Source organism: Bos javanicus, chromosome 25, assembly GCF_032452875.1.
Source record: "Bos javanicus breed banteng chromosome 25, ARS-OSU_banteng_1.0, whole genome shotgun sequence".
NCBI lineage: Eukaryota > Metazoa > Chordata > Mammalia > Artiodactyla > Bovidae > Bos > Bos javanicus.
Genome location: NC_083892.1, coordinates 14030206 through 14050239, shown reverse-complemented (window position 1 = coordinate 14050239; position 20034 = coordinate 14030206). Strand labels below are relative to the sequence as shown.

Sequence of the window (20034 nt, the reverse complement as noted above, 5' to 3'; positions counted from 1 at the left end):
CCTAGAACTGAATATATTTTGCTTTCCTGTGTTTACAGAAATTATGATTTTAAACCAAGAAGAGAAAATTGAAATTCCAGTACCAATAAAGAACGAAAACCTGCCCCCTGATCCCAGCTCACCTGGTGTCTCGGCAGCTGTCCCGGCGCCTCCCAGCCCCTCCTCAGAAACCCCAGAGTCGCTGCTCAGCAAGGACCCCACGGAAAGCCCAGCCAAAAAGCAACCCAAAAATAGAGTAAAATTGGCAGCCAACTTTTCCTTTGCACCTATAACCAAGCTTTGAGTCTCGTTTGAACATAGAATTAGGATGGGAAAACACTGTCTGATCCTGCACACAAAAGCAGGTTGAAAAAAACACAGCCTTTTCTGTTTTCCCCCTAGAAGCCAGTTATTTCATCTTTAAACATGTTCCGTACGTTTTGTTTCTTTTACATTGAACGCAGCTTTAAGCTGAAGTTTTTCTTTCTTTTCTTTTTCTCCCCCACTTGTTTGTGGAAAAAAAAAAAAAAGTCCTGGCATTTGTTAAAGAATCCTTAATATATTTTAACAAATTTTTCTTAATTATTATGAAGTATAATGAATGGTGTTCTGTAAGAAGACAGCAGGGAGAACTCAGCTCGAAGGAAGTGGTCTTAACTTCCATCAGCCAACGCCAGTGGTAAATCTTACATGTAGCATAGCGTAGTCTCTAAGCCTGTGTTTACTGATGTGTTCAGACAGTATTAATCAAATGCACGAGATGGTGATGAAGCAAAAGTCTGTTCGGTGATCCTGCGCGGTCACTCACTGAAGAAGGGTGGGCAAGGCAGGAGGAGTGTATGTCCTGGTTGGATGTGAAGGCTCCTGGCTTCCATGTGACTTGTGAGCGTGCCTTGTTTTTTTTATTTAACTATGTCTGTAGTTGACAAATGTGGCTTCATCTCAAATTTTTAAAAATGTTTCCACTTTGGGGTTCCATTGAGCTTTCTAGAAAGTCAAAGATGTTTTAAGCTTCCCTTTTATGTTAAGTTCCAGTTTGACATGGATTAGGTTAAGGAAAAGAAGATGGTCTTGGTGTCATGAATTTAAAGTCAGCATTTGAATTCCAACACACATTATTGTGTGTCGAGAGGCAGCGTTGGGAAGAGAGTCTGATTTTCTAGAATATGCATCAAATGCATAAATTACAAATCAGAGGTGAGGAGGGAGGTGCTTTTGACAGGAACGGTATCGATGCTCTTTCCACTAGGAAGAGGCAGAAATTCTATCTATACATAGGAAGGCCAAGGTTGATCAACTTAACCTTGTATTCGTACTTTTAAAGCTGGTTTTGATGGCTGGGAAGCTTTGTATGCGTGTCTGTGTGTTTGCGTCTGTTAACTCAGTGTCTTTTAATAGCATCTGCTTTTACTGTTACTTCTCGCTGTTGGAAGCATGTTTGGGTTTGTTTGGTTTTTTTTGGTGTCTGATGTTGGCATTTATGGAAAGCCAGCCTTTGAGGGAGCACTGCCCTGTGGAGTGACCTTCGCCTTGAGGTGGCTGAGGCATCCGGTGACTGGCGGCCTCTTACGCCTCCTGGAGAAACCTGACATTTACAATGGGTTGTATTTGTTGGGCAAAAAGGCGGATTCATTCATAGAGCAGGAAAAAACCTGTTGGCATAAGGTCTTCCACTAGTTAGATGGTTTCTTTTGGGGAAATGATTCTATTTTGTAACTTCTAGAAAGCCAGAAAATGGGCTCTGATTTCATAGCCAGCATTTTGATAAAATGCCACAAAATAAGGGCTATTGAGAGATTTTTTACAAGTAAGATTTTTTGTTCCCCAAATCTTTTCAATGAAGCCAACGATTCCCAGTTCGCAGCACACAGCCCCGACCAAGATGGAGCGGCCCTGGGAAAGCCTTGTAGGCGTCGTGGCACTCAGTCTTCCCGAAGGCATGCCCTCTACAGACATAGTGTGACAGTCAGTAAAATGCAGAGGTGCACTTTTTTTTAGAAAGCTTTTAAACATTATGATAAAGATGGTGTTGAGAACATCAGTGGCCTTATTCTAAGATTTCGTAAGGCTGAATTTGCACATGTGGACTTTAGTTTTGCTTGAAGGTAGAGAAAGTGGACTTTAAAAAAATGCCCGAGGCACCATTACAAGTCACTTGGAAAAGCCTCAAAGAGCAGCTTCTTTGGGCACCAAAGAAGAGACTGGAGTTGTGTGCTGTCATGTGGGTGAGGTCGAACCGTTCACTGAAGTCGCCAGGAGCCTGGGACGCGTGCGTGACTCTTAACAGTCACCGTTTGAAGATGTGCAAAGCTCATGGTGTCTGTAATGTGCTCCACAATGGCCAGTCCAGTTGCTATCTATTTTTTTATCTAGAGGTGTAATTGATGTGACAGAATGACGTATGAGAATTAAGACAATGAAATACTTTATTTCTGGGTGGAAAGAATATATCAGATTTATCTGTTTCAAAAAAAAAAAAAGACAAGTTATCACCAAAACCCCCTTTCCCATCTTGCACTGTTTGTTTTGAATTGATTTTGGGGGAAGAGATGTTTTTCTCAACTGTCTACTTTGTTTGAACACTTCTTTTGTGGTTCAAGTGCTGTTTTGTGTGTTGGGACCAAACAGTTGTCAATAAACTTTAAAAGCAAGCATCACACTTGAGTTCCCCAAGTGAGTGTTCTGTTCGCTTGGGGGTGGGGGATTGTCCCCCAGTTCCATCAGCTTCTCATCCCTTCTGGGAATCTGTGGTGGGAAGCACATGGGTCTGGCGTCGTGGAGCCCCTTTGAATGTGGCATCCGGCCCCAGCAGGCGGCTGGACTATTGGCACTTTGTGGTCAGGACCCTCCAGGGTTTCCAGCCTTGCTCCAGCGTATAATCATGTGAGGAAAACATAATAATCACGAAATACTCTCTGGTTATAAAACTTGGGAACTCTCTCCCTGGGAAAGAAATCCATTTTGCAGACTACCTTGGTTTTGGTCACTGCCAGGCTTGCTTTTTGAATAAGTCTATTTAGAAAAGATTTCTTTCACCATTGTGAAGCCCTTTTCCTGAGACCACTGTTACTCCCCACCCACCCTCCACCATCCCTCTCAGGATTTTGAAAAGGACGCAGAAGAGATTTGAACTTGTAGGTAAATTGATTCTTGATGAAGGGCAATTTTTTAAAGTTCAACACTAATAGTCTCTTTAAAACCTTTGGTAGTCCTTTCAAAACACCTTTCACTGTAGCCAGTTTTTGCCGGAAAACCTGAGAGGCCGCTGTGCCCCTTTAGTAGGGGCTAGGGAATTTGGAACGTCTCAATTGGTGGTTGAAACAGCATCACATTTGTCTTGGTTGTATTTCCCACCTGGAGACGGCAGCCTAGCAGACATGGCCAGTGAAAGCAGACCTGTCCACACAGGAGACGGCTGTGACCTTCTAGGACTGACTGCGATGTGCAGCTGACCTGTGTGTTGCCTTTTCCGTGAGGAGCCTCGTGCTCTGCGACTTCGCTTCTCTGGTTTCTAGCCGCTCGGGCAGGGTCCGAGTCATCAGAGCATCAGAAGCATCCCAGCCCCCACCCCCACCCCCCACAGCAGTGACCTGCCACAGCTCTCGTCTGCACTGTAGACAGGTCACACAGTGGCTCTAGGACTCGGGAGAAGCAGGAACCCGACTCTGCCCTGTAAACCAGCAGTCAGCGGGGTCTCCATCACTGTGTTACTTGACCTCACACTCTGCTGTGTGGCTGAACTTCAGGCTCCTACAGTCGCTGGCCAGTCTCCCAGCTGCGTGTGTGGGTACAGCGTCAGCCTGGTCTCACTGTTGGGGGAGAGATGCAGTGGAGGCGGATCCAGTGTGCTTGTTTGGATTAGCACTTGCAAGGCCCGAGTGTGGAGGCTCTTTCCCAGCAGAGTTGTAGTCCCTCCCTGGAGGTAGGCAGCCCTGGGGCAAAGCTTAGGTGGAAATGTGAGGAGACCTGGTTGCCTTTGGGCTTCCCTGGTGGCTCAGACAGTAAAGAATCTGCCTGCAGTGCAGGAGAACTGGGTTTGATCCCTAGATTGTGAAGTTCACCTAGAGATGGAATGGCTACCCCCTCCAGTATTCTTGCTTGGAGAATCCCATGGACAGAGGTGCCTGGTGGGCTACAGTCCATGGAGTTGCAAGACTCGGACAAAACTGAGCAATCAGCACCTCACACTTTGGCTGCCTTTGGGATGCAGTTGGCAAATTACAGAACTGGTGGGAAAGCAAGCCCCTCAATTTTCAGGCGTGTGGGACAAGATCAGAGATCGAGGGCCAGACCTTCTCTCAGCGAGATGAAGAGAACAATCCACAGGTCCTGGAAAGGAAGGATTTGGAAATGGGGAGTTCAGGGTCCAGAGGAGGAAAGGGGAAGAAACATCCGTAGTTGAGGCTAAGGACCCAGCCACTGGGCCCCTCATCCCATGCTGGTGAACCAGCTGGGGGCGCTGCAGTGGTCGCGGTGGCCCTTCCGCCTTTGCTGAAAGTCTTCCTAATGCAGGGCCTGGTGTGAGAGAACCGCCCCCCACCCCCCTTTCTCCCTGCAGACCTTCTTAGTCACAGTGAGTGCAGACAGACCCATCCACAGGCTGCAGAGGCCCCGCCCTCGGGGTTGGCTGAGTCTGGTGTGTCTGGGCCAGACATGGAATCAAGAAAGACGTTTCAGAAAATAGATCTGTGTTCTAAAATAGAACCTGTTTCATGTCTGTACGTGGGGAAACCAATGCTGTTTTGCACACGGATTCTGGGGCCTGGCACCTGCTGACCCTCCCTCTTGGCCTCCCGCCCCAAGTGAGGGCCCCAGATTCTGTGGGCTGTCAGCTGGAAGCCATCTGCAGACCCCAGAGGCTGGCCACATGGGCCTCCCCAGATGGCAGCTCAGTTCAAGCCAGCAAGGAGAATTTCTAGTCCTCTAAGAGGGAGCCTTGTATGATGTAACCTAATTAAGGAAATGACTTCCCATCATGTTTGCCAAATTCCATCAGTCAGAAGCAAGTCGTAGTCCCGACAATGAATTTACATAAACAATTTGTTTACGTTTGATGAATTTGAGTGAGTGACTGACATTGGAGGTCCAGCTCCCAGTGTGGGAGGAAAGGGGTGCCCTGGCTCAACCTTCCAAGGGTCAACAAACAAGCTTCAAAGCTGCAAGCCTCCACCCCCCACGCTGAGGTTACAAATGGGGAGAGTGAGGCTGGAAAGGGTGGGCCGTTGCCCCAGCCACTCCTTGGCATAGCTGGGCCGGAGCCCCTGGCCTGCACCTCCCAGGCCTCATCTTTACTGAGCCCCACTGGGTCCCGGGCACTGAGCCAGGTGTGGGGACCCTGGTGAGTAAGAGGCTGGCCCAATCATATTTTCCTGCCTCCTTGACAGCAGCAGGGCCCTGGGCTCAAACAGGAAGACCCTTTTGGGTGGTAATTCTCAGATCAGAGAGGGCATTCGAATCACCAGGGAAACATGTTTAAAATGTGGGCTGTTGGCTAAAACTGAGACAGGTGGGGACCTGAGACCACCCCGACCCCCACCAGAGTGCTTGCAAGTGCCCCTGGAAAACTGTCTCCTCGAGCAACAGAATACAAAGGAACTGTAAGGGACTAATACTTGGGCTACCTGATGGGAAGAGTTGACTCATTGGAAAAGCCCCTGATGCTGGAAAAGATTGAGGGCAGGAGGAGAAGGGGGCAACAGAGTATGGGATGGTTGGATGGCATCACCAACTCGATGGACATGAGTTTGAGTAAGCTCCGGGAGATGGTGAAGGACAGGGAAGCCTGGCATGCTGCAGTCCATGCGATTGCAGAGAGTCAGACATGACTTAGCGACTAAACAACAAGCCACAATAAGGGACTAAAAGCAGTTAGGGTAATCATGAACGATAAGGTATAGAAAGCCCACACGGGCTTCCTTGGTGGCTCAGATGGTAAAGAATCTTCCTGCAGTGTGAGAGACCTGGGTTCAATCCCTGGGTTGGGATGGTCCCCTGGAGAAAGGAACAGCTTCCCATTCCAGTATTCTTGCCTAGAGAATTCCATGGAAAAAGGAGACTGGCAGGCTACAGTCCATGGGGTCGAAAAGAGTCGGATATGACTGAGCGACTTTCACTCGCTCATTATTGGTACTTTCCAGGTGGCACCAGTGGTAAAGAACCTGCCTATCAGTGAAGGAGATGCAAGAGATGCGGGTTCGATCCCTGGGTCCGGAAGATCCCCTGGAGGAGGAAATGGCAACCCACTCCAGTATTCTTGCCTGGAAAGCCCCATGGACAGAGGAGCCTGGTGGGCTACGGTCCATGGGGTCACAAAGAGTCAGACACGAATGAGCACACAGCACATCTTCAAGGCCACAAACTGTCGCTTCTGAGGTGCCGGGAGCAAAAGCACGTGATTCCTGCACACAGCACCACCAAAGGGGTGGGCAGACCACCTAAGACACCCCTCCAGCTCCATCCGCAGATTTGCCCCCACCGTCACTGTATTTAAGGAACCAGCCCTCCAGCTCTTGGGCCCCTGTTTCTTGTTCCCTTCCCCCTTGCTGCCGTAGAAGTCCCTTTAACCCTTCCCTGAATTCCTTGTCTGGACTCTCATCAATTTCTATTGACTAAAGTGTCCAATGGACAAGGTTAGTTATAAAACCACTGGTCTTGGTGCTGCAGAGCTCTCAGGGTCATGAGAGACGAAAAGACTGAAAGAGCTTCAAGAGGGCAACAAAAAGCAAGTTTGTTCCTGGACCAGATCCCATAGAGTGGAGGAGAATTGCCATAGTGAGAATGACTGGGACCATGGATAAAATGTATATACTAGATAATAGTCTTGTGCCTCTGGATTTTGAGAATTGTGCTATAATAGGAAAGAGCACCCTTGTTCTTTAATACAGGCTGAAGACTTTAAGGGGGTGAAGCAACATCATGTCTGCAACTAAAGTCATTCTTGGAAATAAAGTGATAAAGAGCATGCAGCAAAACGCTAGCAACTAGTGACTGCATCATAGGGTGTACAGGGGTTCTTTGCACTGTTTTAAAGACAGCTTCTGTAAGTTCAAAATTATTTCAAAACAGAGGACTTCTCTGGTGGCCCAAGGGCTTCCCTGGTGGTTGAGTCAGTAAAGAATCTGCCTGCAATGCAGGAGACTTGGGTCTGGTCCCTGGGTTGGGAAGATCCTCTGGAGAGAGAAAGGACAACCCATTTCAGTATTCTTGCCTGGGAAATCCCATGGAAAGAGGAGCCCCATGGGCTACATGGGGTCACAAGAGTCAGATACAACTTAGTGACTAAATCACCACTTGGTGGCTCAGTGGTTAGGATTCCAGGTTTTCACTGCTGGGTCCTGCGTTCAATCCCTGGTTGGGGAACTGAGATCCCACAAGCTGCAAGTTCAGTTCAGTTCAGTTGCTCTGTCGTGTCCGATTCTTTGCAACCCCATGGACTGCAGCACACCAGGCCTCCCTGTCCATCACCAACTCCTGGAGTTTACTCAAACTCATGTCCATTGAGTCAGTGATGCCATCCAACCATCTCATCCTTCTGCCTTCTCCTCCTGCCTTCAACCTTTCCCAGCATCAGGGTCTTTTCCAGTGAGTCAGTTGGCCAAAGTATGGGAGCTTCAGCTTCAGCATTAGTCCTTCCAATGAAAATTCAGGACTGATTTCCTTTAGGATGGACTGGTTGGATCTCCTTGCAGTCCAAGGGACTCTCAAGAGCCTTCTCCAGCACCACAGTTGAAAAGCATCGATTCTTTGGTGCTCAGCTTTCTTTATAGTCCAGCTCTCACATGCATACATGACTACTGGAAAAACCATAGCTTTGACTAGATGGACCTTTGTTGGCTGCAAGATACAGCCACGAAAGAAGAAAAGATTTCAAAATAAAAAATTCATTTTAACATGGCTAAACAGGCTCTGGAGCCTTTCTGGGGGTTGAGGTCTCCAAGTGGGGCAGTTAACTCAGAGCTGAATGGCCCAGGGCAACGCTGTGCTTGGAGCCTGAAGCCACAGAAATGCTTTCTTAGAGGTTTCTTCCCTCCAAATCCATAGACTGTGGTTTCCGTGGGTAGATAGTTGCTGTTCGAACCTGAATAAACAAACAGCTTGTGGGTAAAGCAAGTCAAGAGCCAGGTAGGGGCACTGAGTCAGACCAAGGGCTCTGAGTTCTGTCCAGGCTTCAGTGAGCTCGCTAATGACCTTAGCAAATCTCTGCCCTGTTCTGAAAGCCTGTTTTTTATTTTTTTGGTGGGGAAGCGGGGCAGGTGGGTAGTGGTGCTTGTTCTGTGATGTGTGGGATACAAGATCTTAGTTTCCCAACCAGGGATAGAACCTGCGCCCCATGCAGTGGAAGCTCGGAGTCTTAACCACTGGACTGCCAGGGAAGTCTTGTTTCTTATTCTCTAAAATGCTGCAGACCTGTGTTTTTAACTTCCCAGCATCTCTTCTCTCCTCTTCTGGCACAACTGAGCTGACATCACCACCCCCTCTCCATATCAGCGTTTGGACCCCAGCTCGGCTGAGAGTGATCGGCACCCACTGCTCCAGCAAGTGATTCGGGACTGGGCATGTGACCCAGACTCCAGGCTAGCATTCTTTGTTGAAATCGCTGGATTTTTTTCTCCAGGAGGCTTGGGGAATGGAAGCTGGGAGCTTTATAGCTGGACAAAGCCAGCATTGAGAGTTAGCAAAACATGGAAAACAGGTCCAGGTGATATCCTTTGAATCCCTGGACCTGCTGGTACCTTAGGTTTGGGGACATTTCAGGATGTCCCGCTCCAGTGTTCTTGCCTGGAGAATCCCAGGGACGGGGGAGCCTGGTGGGCTGCTGTCTCTGGGGTCACACACAGTCGGATATGACTGAAGCGACTTAGCAGCAGCAGCAAAAGCAATAGGATGTCCCAGGAGCCAGGAAGCATCCTCATGTTTTGCAAGCGTGGCTTCAATTTTGGTCTTCTACAACCAAAAAGAACTGTTAAAAACAAGACAACAGGGACTTCCCTGGTGGTGCAGTGGATAGGAATCTGCCTGCCAATGCAGGGACTCCGGTTCAAACCCTGACCTGGGAAGATCCCACATGCCTCGGAGCCACTAAGCCTGTGGGCCCCAACAACTGAACCCACACTTTAAAGGCCCTGAGCTGGAACTACTGAAGCTCACGTGCCTAGAACCGGTACTCTGCAACAAGAAAAGCCTGAGCACCGCAACTTGAGAGTAGAACCCCCTCGCTGCAACTAGAGAAAGCCTGCATACAGCAGCGAAGAGCCAGTGTAGCCAAAATATAAATTAAAAACAAAAAACAACAGGCCCTAAATGGAATACTTATGCCAAGCCCAATGTCACCAAAACAAGTCTTGAAATCAAAAACTGGTTGATCAGTTGTCACCTTGATGCTGAGCAGGGCCCTGTGGGGCTCCTGGGCACAAAGCCTGTGTCCCCCATTTCTTTGATTATAGGAAACAGCTTTCATTCAGCCTCTGTGACCTTCCCTCAGTTCTAAAGGGCAGATTCAAACAGTTGTTAATCAAGAGAGGAGTAGCCAAGAAACCACCTGTGGCAAGTTTAAAGCGACCAGAGACGATTAGACCTGACCACCTGAGACTCTGAGCTGTGCTTAGTCGCTCAGTCGTGTCCGACTCTCTGTGGCCCCATGACTGTAGTCCGCCAGGCTCCTCCGTTCATGGGATTCTCCAGGCAAGAATGCTGGATGGGTTGCCATGCCCTCCTCCAGGGGATCTTCCTAACCCAGGGATCGAATCCAGGTGTCCCGCATTGCAGGCAGATTCTTTACATCTGAGCCAGCAGGGAAGCCCAATCTTGGCAGCAACCCCACCCTTTTGAAACTTTCAGAAGAAAGAGGAGTGTAAGACTGTTACTGCCTTCGTCCTTATCACATACCTCTGTCTGATTCTATAACCTCTCCCTGTTCCCAGGGCTGTTGTTCAGTCACTCAGTTGTGTCTGACTCTTTGTGACCCCATGGACCGCAGCACACCAGGCCTCCCTGTCCTTCACTATCTCCTGGAGCTTGCTCAAACTCATGTCTGTTGAGTCAGTGATGCCATCCAACCATCTCATCCTCTGCTGCCCTCTTCTCCTTCTGCCCTCAATCATTCCCAGGGTCTTTTCCAATGAGTTGGCTCTTTGCATTAGGTGGCCAAAGCTTCACCATCAGTCCTTCCAATAAATATTCAGGATTGATTTCCTCTAGGATTGACTGATCAGATCTCCTTGCTGTCCAAAGGACTCCCAAGAATCTTCTCCAGTGCCACAATTTGAAAGGAGGAGACCTGCACCACACGTAAATCTTGTCAGCAACCCCACCCTTGAACTATTGCTATAAGACTCCTCCTGGGTTGGGACACACAATTTTGAAAGGCATGAGCCCACTGTTTCCCCCTTTGCCTGGCAAAGCAATAAGGCTGCTATTTTCTACTTAACCCAAACCTCTGGGATTCAATTCAGCATCACTTTCCGGGGCTGATTCCACATGGACTTGGCAGAAGTTAGAGGGAGGGGACAGGTGCGGGGAGGACGTGAGGGTGTGTAGAGCGAGGCGGGGTGCAGTCGGTTGGGTGTGACTGCACGCCCGGGACAGTGCAGACACTGGGGAAGCACATGGAACCGAGCTCGGTGGACATTTAGGTCACAGCAGCTTTGCCACTTGGCAGTGTATCCATGGCTCTGCTCACCATCAGCTTCATGAGGGCAGGACCCAGGTTGGGCTTGCTTCCTACGTGCAGATGTGGGCAGTCCTCATCCACTTCACTGCATGGTTTGCGCAACCCCTTCTCATGTACCATCTCATTTAACCCTCCACAGTTCTCTCCATTTCACAGATCTGGACACTGAGGCCCAGAGAGGTGAAGGAACCACCCCAGCTCACATAGGGAGTGTTGAGTGGGGATCTTAACCTGGCAGGCTGGAGCCCTCCGTCAGTGTCTAGCTTCTCTTCCCTGCGGTTAATCCTGCTGGGCCGTGGGTTTTGTTCAGACTTAACATCGGATAGGGGGCCTCCTCCACCCTCCTGTTAGACACCAGTCTCCCTCCCTGGAACGTCAGGTGCCTGCCGAGGGCTGCATTCACAGGTGGAATTCACGAACACTGAACAGAAAGGTGACAGGACATGTGCTCCTCAAACCAGCGTTCCTGAGTGTCTCGCCCCAGCCCCTGGTGCCCACTCAGCTGTCCCGAGTCTCGACAGGTGGCCTTGGACATGTTCTAACTGCTTCTCCTCGAGTGGCAGATGAGCTCAGTCATTGAACCCCTGCAGCCCAGGGCTGTCCAGTCAGCATGGAATGGAAAGGTTCGTAAGGGGCTCAGCAACTTGCTGGCGTGGCCATGAGTCACCTCTGAGTACAGCTCAAAAAGGAGCGGAGTGATGATGACGCTGAGATTAGAAATGAGAAATAAACATCCTGTGCTTGAGTCTCACCCAGCTCTCAGACTCAAGCCCTGGCTCTACACTTACATGCTGTGTGACTTTGGGCTAGTCACTTGCCCTCTCTGAGCCTCAGTTCCCCATCTGCCAAATACAGGTGATGAACCCTCTGTCTGATGGGAAAGAGTGTAAGGGAGCACTCCCCTGCCTGATGCGTTGGGCTTCCACACCAGCACCTTGCTAAAATGCTCGCAGCGATCCCATCCTGTTGCAAAGTCCTGTGGGCCCTTTTCACAAAGTTCTTAAGGTCTCACAGCCTCTGGGTCAAGCTGGATGCTGTGTCCCATGCCCTCCTTGACACTGCCTAGTGTTTCCAGCTGCTCCTACTCAGTTTGTTCCTTTAAGTGTTGGTGTGAGCAAGGATCTAAAGCTGGAGGAGCAGTGAGAAGGGAGGTGGGAAAGATACGCAGGGGCTGGATGGAGTGAGCCTTTGAAACCCAGGTCCAAGCCCTGAGACTGTGAGGATGGAGGGGACGATGCAGGAGAGTTTTACACTTGGAAGCAGCACACCTGGTTAGATTTTCTCTTTCAGGAGGTCATTTTGACTTCAGAGAGTGGCACACAGGTAGACCAGAGAAAGGCTAGATCTGAGATGTTCTTGGCACAAGAAGAATGCAAGAAGATCCAGGAGAGACGCCAACAGAGAGCATGGCAAGAACCAAAAAACATCAAAGGATCTTTCTGCAGCCCCAGTTCAAAGAGGGACCCCAGCAAGCAGGTGGGACGAAGCCAGGGATGTGGGAAGGGGCCAGATCTGACTGGGCCTTTGAAACCATGTGAAACAACATGGATGTTGTCCTCAAGGCCTTGAAAATGGTTTTAAGGAGGGAAATCACAATTAGGTTTGCATTATTCAGAAAATCACCTGGCCACTGTGCGGAGAACGGCCAGTGCTAAGGAGGCTAGTTATGAAACCGCTGCAGTTGACCAAGACAAGCTAGAGGGGCAACAGTGGGTGGTGGGAAGATGGGGGTGTGGACAGATTCTAGAGAAGTTTAGGAGGTTGAAGTTAAAGACTTGGGGCTTCCCTGGTGGCTCAGACAATAAAGAATCTGCCTGCAATGCAGGAGACCTGGGTTCGATCCCTGGTTGGGACGATCCCCTGGAGAAGGAAATAGCAACCCACTCCAGTATTCTTTCCTGAAGAATCCCATGGACAGAGGAGCCTGGTGGGTTACAGTCCCTGGGGTTGCAAAAGAGTCAGAAATAACTTAGCGACTAAACAACAAGCTAAAGACAATTGCATGGATGTGAGGAGGAAGAGAAGAGTCAAGGACAAATTCTAGGATAATCTTGGCTATTTGGTGGTACCCTTTTCTGAGATGGAAAAACAGAGGAAGCTGAGGCACTTTAGGATAGGGGTTGGCTGACATTTTCTTAAATGACCAGAGAGCAAATGTTTTAGGATTTGCAGGCCATCTGGTCTCTTACCACAGTTCAGTTCAGTTCAGTCTCTCAGTCGTGTCCAATTCTTTGTGACCCCGTGGACCGCAGCATGCGGCCCCCATCCATCACCAACTGCCGGAGTTTACTCAAACTCATGTCCATTGAGTCGGTGATGCCATCCAACCATCTCACCCTCTGTCGTCCCCTTCCCCTCCTGCCCTCAATCTTTCCCAGCATCAGGGTCTTTTCCAATGAGTCAGTTCTTCACATCAGGTGGCCAAAGTATTGGAGCTTCAGCTTCAGCATCAGTCCTTCCAATGAATATTCAGGACTGATTTCCTTTAGGATTGACTGGTTTGATCTTGCAGTCCAAGGGAGTTTCAAGAGTCTTCTCCAACATCACAGTTCAAAAGCATGAATTCTTCAGTGCTCAGCTTTCTTTATGGCTTTCTGTTTTTCTTTCTTTTTTTCCTCTTTTTAAATGTCTTTCTTTTCTTTTTTTTAATTTCTTTTTTTCTCTTATTTTTAAAATTTCTTTCTCTTGCCACAACCACTTAAGACTTTACTGCTGCAGCACAAAAGCAGCTGTAGACAATACACAAAAGCACTTGATTATGTTCCAATACAACTTAATTTACAAAAACAGTTGGTGGGCTGGTTTGCCACACCTGTTTAGGACATGTCTTTTTCAGTGTGCCTGCTTCAGATCTGAATGAAGACCCTCAGGAAGAAGGGGTCTGAGTGTAGGAGAAAGGTCTAGGTGCATAAGAGAACTTAGGAGTGGTCAGAGTGCCATCTAAGAGCAGGTGGCTGGGGCTGTGGTGGGGAGAGAATGCTGAGGGCCAGGCCCTGAGGACAGGAAGTGATAAAGGAGACTGGAGAGAGGTGGGAGGTACACCTAGACAGTGGGGTGTGTTGGCAGTCAAGTCAGGCAGACAGCTGGCAGGAGGGCTGATGTGCCAATTGGATTCAGATGAGGGGTGTCAGAATATGCCACTCAAAACACGCCCCTTCAGCATAAGGATTATTTCAAGCTAAAGGCTATTGAGAAACAGCAGATGCACGAAAAGCTCTAAACACAAGGTACACATTTTCCTTTTATAAAACAAATCTCCATTTATAAAGTGAAAATGGAAGTCACTCAGTCGTGTCTGACTCTTTGTGACCCCATGGACTATACAGTCCATGGAATTCTCCAGGCCAGAAAACAGGAGTGGGTAGCTGTTCCCTTCTCCAGGGGATCTCCCCAACCCAGTGATCTAACCCAGGTCTCCCACATGGCAGGCAGATTCTTTACCAGCTGAGCCACCAGGGAAGCCCTCCATTTATAAGGAAATTCCCACCTGTGAAAGGTCCTCTTCTAGCCCAAGAAGAGGAGGATTTCCACGGAGAAGGCAGGACTTCAATCTGCATAATAAACAACCCTTGTTTACCTGCTTTTCCTGGTCATCCTCCCATAACTTGTCTCCTCTGCCCAGAAGCCCCAAACCCCTTTCCTTTGGTTTTAACCTTGTTGTTGTTCAGTTTCTAAGTCGTGTCCAACTCTTGGTGACCCCATGAACTGCAGTCCACCAGGCTTCCTTACTTTAGCTTAAGGTTTAGGTTTTAGCCTAAGATGGTACGTAAACCCATGTTCTAACCACCTCCTGGCACTACTCATTGCTGGGTTATGCACGATGCATGTGTTAATAAACTTATGTAGTTTTTCTCTCGTTAATCTGTCTGTGGCCAGTCTCATTGACAGGGTCCCCATTTCAGAACCTAAAATGGTTAAAGGAATGGGACTTCCCTGATGGTTCATTGGTTTGGACTCCACAGTCCAGTGCAGGGGCCATGGGTTCGATCCCTGGCTGGAAAATGAGAAACTGCATGGCTCGTGGCACAGTCAAAAGATTAGACAGATAGACGGTAGACGGACAGATGAAAGATAGAGAAATAGAAGATTAAAGGTAGATACTTCTCTCCCCTATGTAACCAAATGGTTGCATTTCAGCAAGAGGGGTCAGTGACGAGAGTGACAGAAGCCAGATGAGAATAGTTTGAGGAGGGAGCTGGAGATGAATGTTAGGTAGTTAGAATAGGAAACAGGAGTCCAAAATGGCGGTGGCTAAAAGACAAGGAAAGGAAAAGCCCATGAAAATAGAACAAAGGAAGGTCCGAGGACCGGAGTGAGGACTTCAGGTAGAACAAACAGCACTCCTGGCTCGCCCAATTTACATAGGGCAGGTCCGGGGCGAGAGGGTGGGGGGAAACATATAAAAAGAGGAGCCAAAGGGCTCTCTCTCTCTCTCTTTCTCCAGCGTGCTCCTCCACTCGCTTCTCTTCTCTTCATGTCTTGGGGTTGGCATGCCCTCACGCTTCAAGGATGGATTCCCCTGCTATTATCTAAATAAAATAGAGCTGTAACACTGATCTGTCTAAGAGCTATAACACAATTTGTCCCAGACCCAAGAGCTGTGACACACTGAGGGCTTTAATGTCTGTCGCTCTAAATCTTTGTTGTGACGAGACAGAGCCGAGGAGCATACACTTGCCTGACATGAGGAAAGCGGAGACAGCAAGATGATGGACAGTTCTCAACAAGTCAGGGCTGTGAAGGTGTATAAAAATGTGTGAACTGCCAGGAAAGATGGAATAGAGGGTTTTTTGTTTGTTAATGGGAGAGATTTGCTTAAATGCTGATGGGGAGAGAAATGATGATCAAGACTACAAGAGGGGATGACGGAATGAATGGCCATCCTGCCATTAACTGCTCGTGGCACCTAGGCCCACTTCCTCATCTACAGAGCAGAAGTAATAACGAGAGCAGATAGGGTAGGGGCTCCTTGGAGAAAGAGAACCATGCATGGCTTCCTTGACATAGGAGAGCTCCTTCTGGCTTAAGCCATTTTGTGATCTAAGCCTGGCCACAATGCTTGCCCGTGAATAGCTCCAGGAATCAATGCTCTTAAGGGGACAAAAGAAGATAGGAACAGAGAAAAGGCAGTCAAACAATGGTGCAGTGATAAAGCAGAATCCTAGTTCCTCCTCAAGGGATGTGCATAATCTGATACGGTCCCTGAGTTCTGCAGGAGCTAAGGCCCCCCCACCGAGGTGGAGGATGGAATTTTGAGGTTGATTATAATTTCAGATTTCAGTCAGCTAAGGCTTGGACTCTGTTGACCTTGGCCACAATTCTATGGTGAACTCTTCTCTCCTAAAACCCCTTCATAAATATGCATGTATCCTTAGCTTAAAACCTCCCCAGTTTTGCTGCTGGGAAGGCACTGCTTTGGGAAATATCCCCAGTGTTCTGTGTTGTTCAGTCAATAAGTTGTGTCTGACTTTTTTTGCGACCCCATGGACTTCAGCACACCAGGCTTCCCTGTCCTTCACCATCTCCAGGAGTTCGCTCAAATTCATGTCAGTTGAGTTGGTGATGCCATCCAACCATCTCTTCCTCTGTCACCCCTTCTCCTCCTGCCAGCATCAGGGGCTTTTCCAATGAGTCGGCTTTTCACATCAGGTGGTCAAACTATTGGAGCTTCTGCTTCACCATCAGTCCTTCCAGTGAATATTCAGGGTGAATTTCACTTAGGATTGACTGGTTTGATCTCCTTGTGATCCAAGGGATTCTCAACAGTCTTCTCCAGCATCACAATTTGAAAGCATCAGTTCTTCAGCACTCAGCCTTCTTGAAGATCCAATTCTCACATTTGCACATAACTGCTGGAAAAAACAAAACCATATCTTTGACTGTATAGACTTTTGTTGGCAAAGGGATGTCTTCAGTCTTTAATACACTGTCTAGGTTTGTAATAGCTTTTCTTCCAAGGAGAAAGCATTTTTTGATTTCATGGCTATAGTCACCATCAGCAGTGGTTTTGGAGCCCAAGAAAATAAAATCTGTCACTGTTTCCCCTTCTATTTGCAATGAAATATGGTACTGGATGCTGTGATCTTAATTTTTTGAATGCTGAGTTTTAAGCCAGCTTTTCCACTCTCTTCTTTCACCCTCATCAAGAGGCTCTTAAGTTCCTCTTCACTTTCTGCCATTAAAGTGGTGTCATCTGCATATCTGAGGTTGTTGATATTTCTCCTGGCCATTTTGGTTCCAGCTTGTGATTCATCCAGCCCAGCATTTAACATGATGTACTCTGCACAGGAGTTAAATAAGCAGGGTGACAGTATACAGCCTTGACGTACTCTTTTCCTAATTCTGAACCAGTCTGTTGCTCCATGCCAGTTCTAACTGTTGCTAAGTCTTGTCCTGCATACAGGTTACTCAGGAGACAGATAAGGTGGTCTGGTATTCCCATCTCTTTAAGAATTTTCCACAGTTTGTTGTGATCCACAGAAAAGATCCATAGTCAATGAAGCAGATGTTTTTCTGGAATTCTCTTGCTTTTTCTATGTCCAGTGGATGTTGGCAATTTGATCTCTGGTTCATCTCCCTTTTCTAAATCCAGCTTGTACATCTGGAAGTTCTTGGTTCAGGTACTGCTGAAGCCTAGCTTGAAGGAGTTTGAGCATTACCTTGTTAGCAGGTGAAATGAGCACAATTGTATGGTAGTTTGACCATTCTTTGGCATCGCCTTTCTTTGGGATTGGAATGAAAAAATGACCTTTTCCAGTCCTGTGGCCACTGCTGAGTTTTCCAAATTCACTAACATACTGAGTGTAGTACTTTAACAGCATCTTCTTATTTGTTGCAAATAATAAATCTTTCCTTCTGATCTTTGGCTTGGTTGTGTCTACTGACTCAACACCCAGCAAGAAGAGAACCCAGTTTTCAGATACAGTTAAGTCACCTGCATACAAAAGATCAAGTTGCGAACTTTCAAAGATGTGAATGTGGAGCCTACTAATGAAGACCTAATGGAATTGGAGGCCCAGAGAAAGGACAAAGAGAGACAAGAGGAAAAGGAAGTAACTGAAGAACCAAAGAGATTCATGATGCAGAAAATGGCAAGGTTTTCTTTATTTGTGGTACAGGACCCAAACACAGAATGATAGCCAATTTTATTAGTTGGGTACCTAGGTTTACTTTGTTGGACTACAAAAAATTGGACTTAAGAGCACACTCTAGGAACTGAACGTATTCACATGTACCAATGAAGTACATATGAAGACTTACTGTGCCAATAATAGGATTTGTCTCATGGTGTTGATGTGAAAGGCAAGTGAGAAAATGTGCATACATGCTCAGTGCACAGCGACAGACTTTCAATAAATGTGTCTCCAGCTATCATTGTCCCCTTTCCCCAATTAACCCCCAAAAGGAGTGAGTCTGGGGTATGGGACCCTGAGACCTGCAAGTTTTCCCAGCTTTGCAGGCAGCCCTGGGGATCTGGGAGCATATCGAACAATTACTTTCTTCTGCTCTTCTGTGAAAACCTCAATAAATGATGTGGGGTTGTTTGTGTTTTTTTTTTTTTTGCTTAAAAAAATCAATAGCAATGACAGGAACATAAGTTAGATGTACCCCAGAGCTCAGCAGGTGTACCAGAAGCAGGATTTTTATGAGGGTTTTGATCTTCTTTGGCTTGTTGGAGCGGTGAGTGACTGCTGTCTAATTGGTCTGAGGTCAGACCTTCCAGACACACATTTTCTACCAGGAAGGGAGAGAGGTAGATCCTTTTCAGCCTGAGTGTTTATTGAAAGAATGGGGAGCACCTGTGTAGTGGGTTAAATAGTGTCCCCCTGAAACCGAGCAGGACCCTGTGCACCTCCTGGGCATGGAAGCCTTTCTGTCCCATTTCTTGTTTATAGGAAATAGATCTCAGCTTCCATGACCTTCCTTGAGTTCCAAAGGGCAGATTGGAACTGTTGCTAACCAGGGAAGGGAGGGGACGCAGAGACAAGAGCAGCCCTGAAACAATAACACAGCCTTGGGGGCAGGGTCCTGGTTCTGGGGTACACAGGGGGTACACCTAACAGTATCTTTGAGCTCTTTACAGAACTAAAACTCCTCCAAAATGGAAGATGTTAGCATTCTTCATTCCAGAGAAGACCACCTGAGGCCAGGTTAAAGGAACCAGAGAAGCTCATCAAGAGATTACCTGAGATTAAGAGTGTAGGCTCTGCACACACCCTAATCAGCAGCCCTGCCCTTGAGTCAGTGCTATAAAACACAATTTTTGAGGGCAGGAGCCCACTGTGCCCCCCTTTGCCTGGCAAAGCAATAAAGCTATTCTTTTCTATTGCACCCAAAACTGCTCTGAAATTTGATTCAACACCACTGCTCAGAGGCCGAGTTTTCAGCATCAGCCCTGCCCCAAATTCATGGCCACTTGCCATCTCAGAATCTGAACTTATTTGGAAACAGGGTCTTAGGAGAAGTTGCTAAGGTAAGGATTGTGATGCGATCATCCCAGATTTAGTGTCATACAGGCACACGGTTGAGCTGTCCACTCTCTGTGCGTCTCTAATGTAACTGCGCATGCTCAGTCACTCAGTCGTGTCCAACTCTATGTGACTCCGTGGACTGTAGCCTGCCATGCTCCTCTGTCCATGGGATTCTCCAGGCAAGAATACTGGAGTGGGTTGCCATGCCCTCCTCCAGAGGATCTTCCCTACCCAAGGATCGAACCTGGGTCCCTTACATCTCCTGCATTGGCAGGTAGGTTCTTTATCACTAGCGCTACCTGGGAGGGTCCCTAAATCCAATGACTGGTGTCCTCACAAGAAGAGAGGTCCAGAGACACAGACAGAGGGGGACTACAGAAGAGGTAGAGATTGAAGTGATAAAGTCAAGGATTACCAGGGGCCACCAGGAGCTGGAAGAGGCAAGGAAGCATTCTTCCCAAGACCTTCAGAGAGAGCACAGTCCTGAGGACACTAGCTTCTGGCCTCCAGAACTGTGAGACTATCAATTTCTGTTGTTTAAACCCCGCTGGTTGAGGGAATACATTATGGCACCTCTAGGAAGACTGGCTTTGTGCTTCGTCTAGGGCAGTGTCCCCTGAGGCCAGGTGATGGTACTGGCAGCGACCTGAGAGAGCCTCTTCATCTTCAGAATAGACAGGAAGTGGTGAGCAGGCTGAAGCTTGGACTGAAGCAGAAGCACATCAGTAACAGAGTGGGAGGGCTTGGGAGCATGCTCCCAGCCAGGAGGGGCCATTGCACTCCAAGGTATTTTGTGTCAATTCCAAAGCTGCTGTGACTAGAGAGACCTTCACTTCTTTTTCTTTTTTTGATTTACAAATATTTTGAAAAAATGTGACCCATGTAATGTGAATCTTACTTCTAGGAGTCTGTGCT

At 47.9% G+C, this 20034-nt stretch overlaps 1 protein-coding gene across 4 annotated transcripts in view; it reads left to right on the top strand.

The window, feature by feature from the left end:
* The window catches only part of MARF1 (meiosis regulator and mRNA stability factor 1), a 39539-nt gene extending 36901 nt beyond the window's left edge, over positions 1-2638 (top strand). For all 4 annotated transcript variants that reach the window (XM_061401207.1, XM_061401205.1, XM_061401204.1 and 1 more), the window contains exon 27: positions 39-2638. In XM_061401207.1, the coding sequence (XP_061257191.1) occupies positions 39-283 (245 nt within the window). In that variant the 3' untranslated portion in view covers positions 284-2638. The remainder of the gene's footprint in view (positions 1-38) is intronic.
* The last annotated feature ends 17396 nt before the right edge of the window (positions 2639-20034 follow it).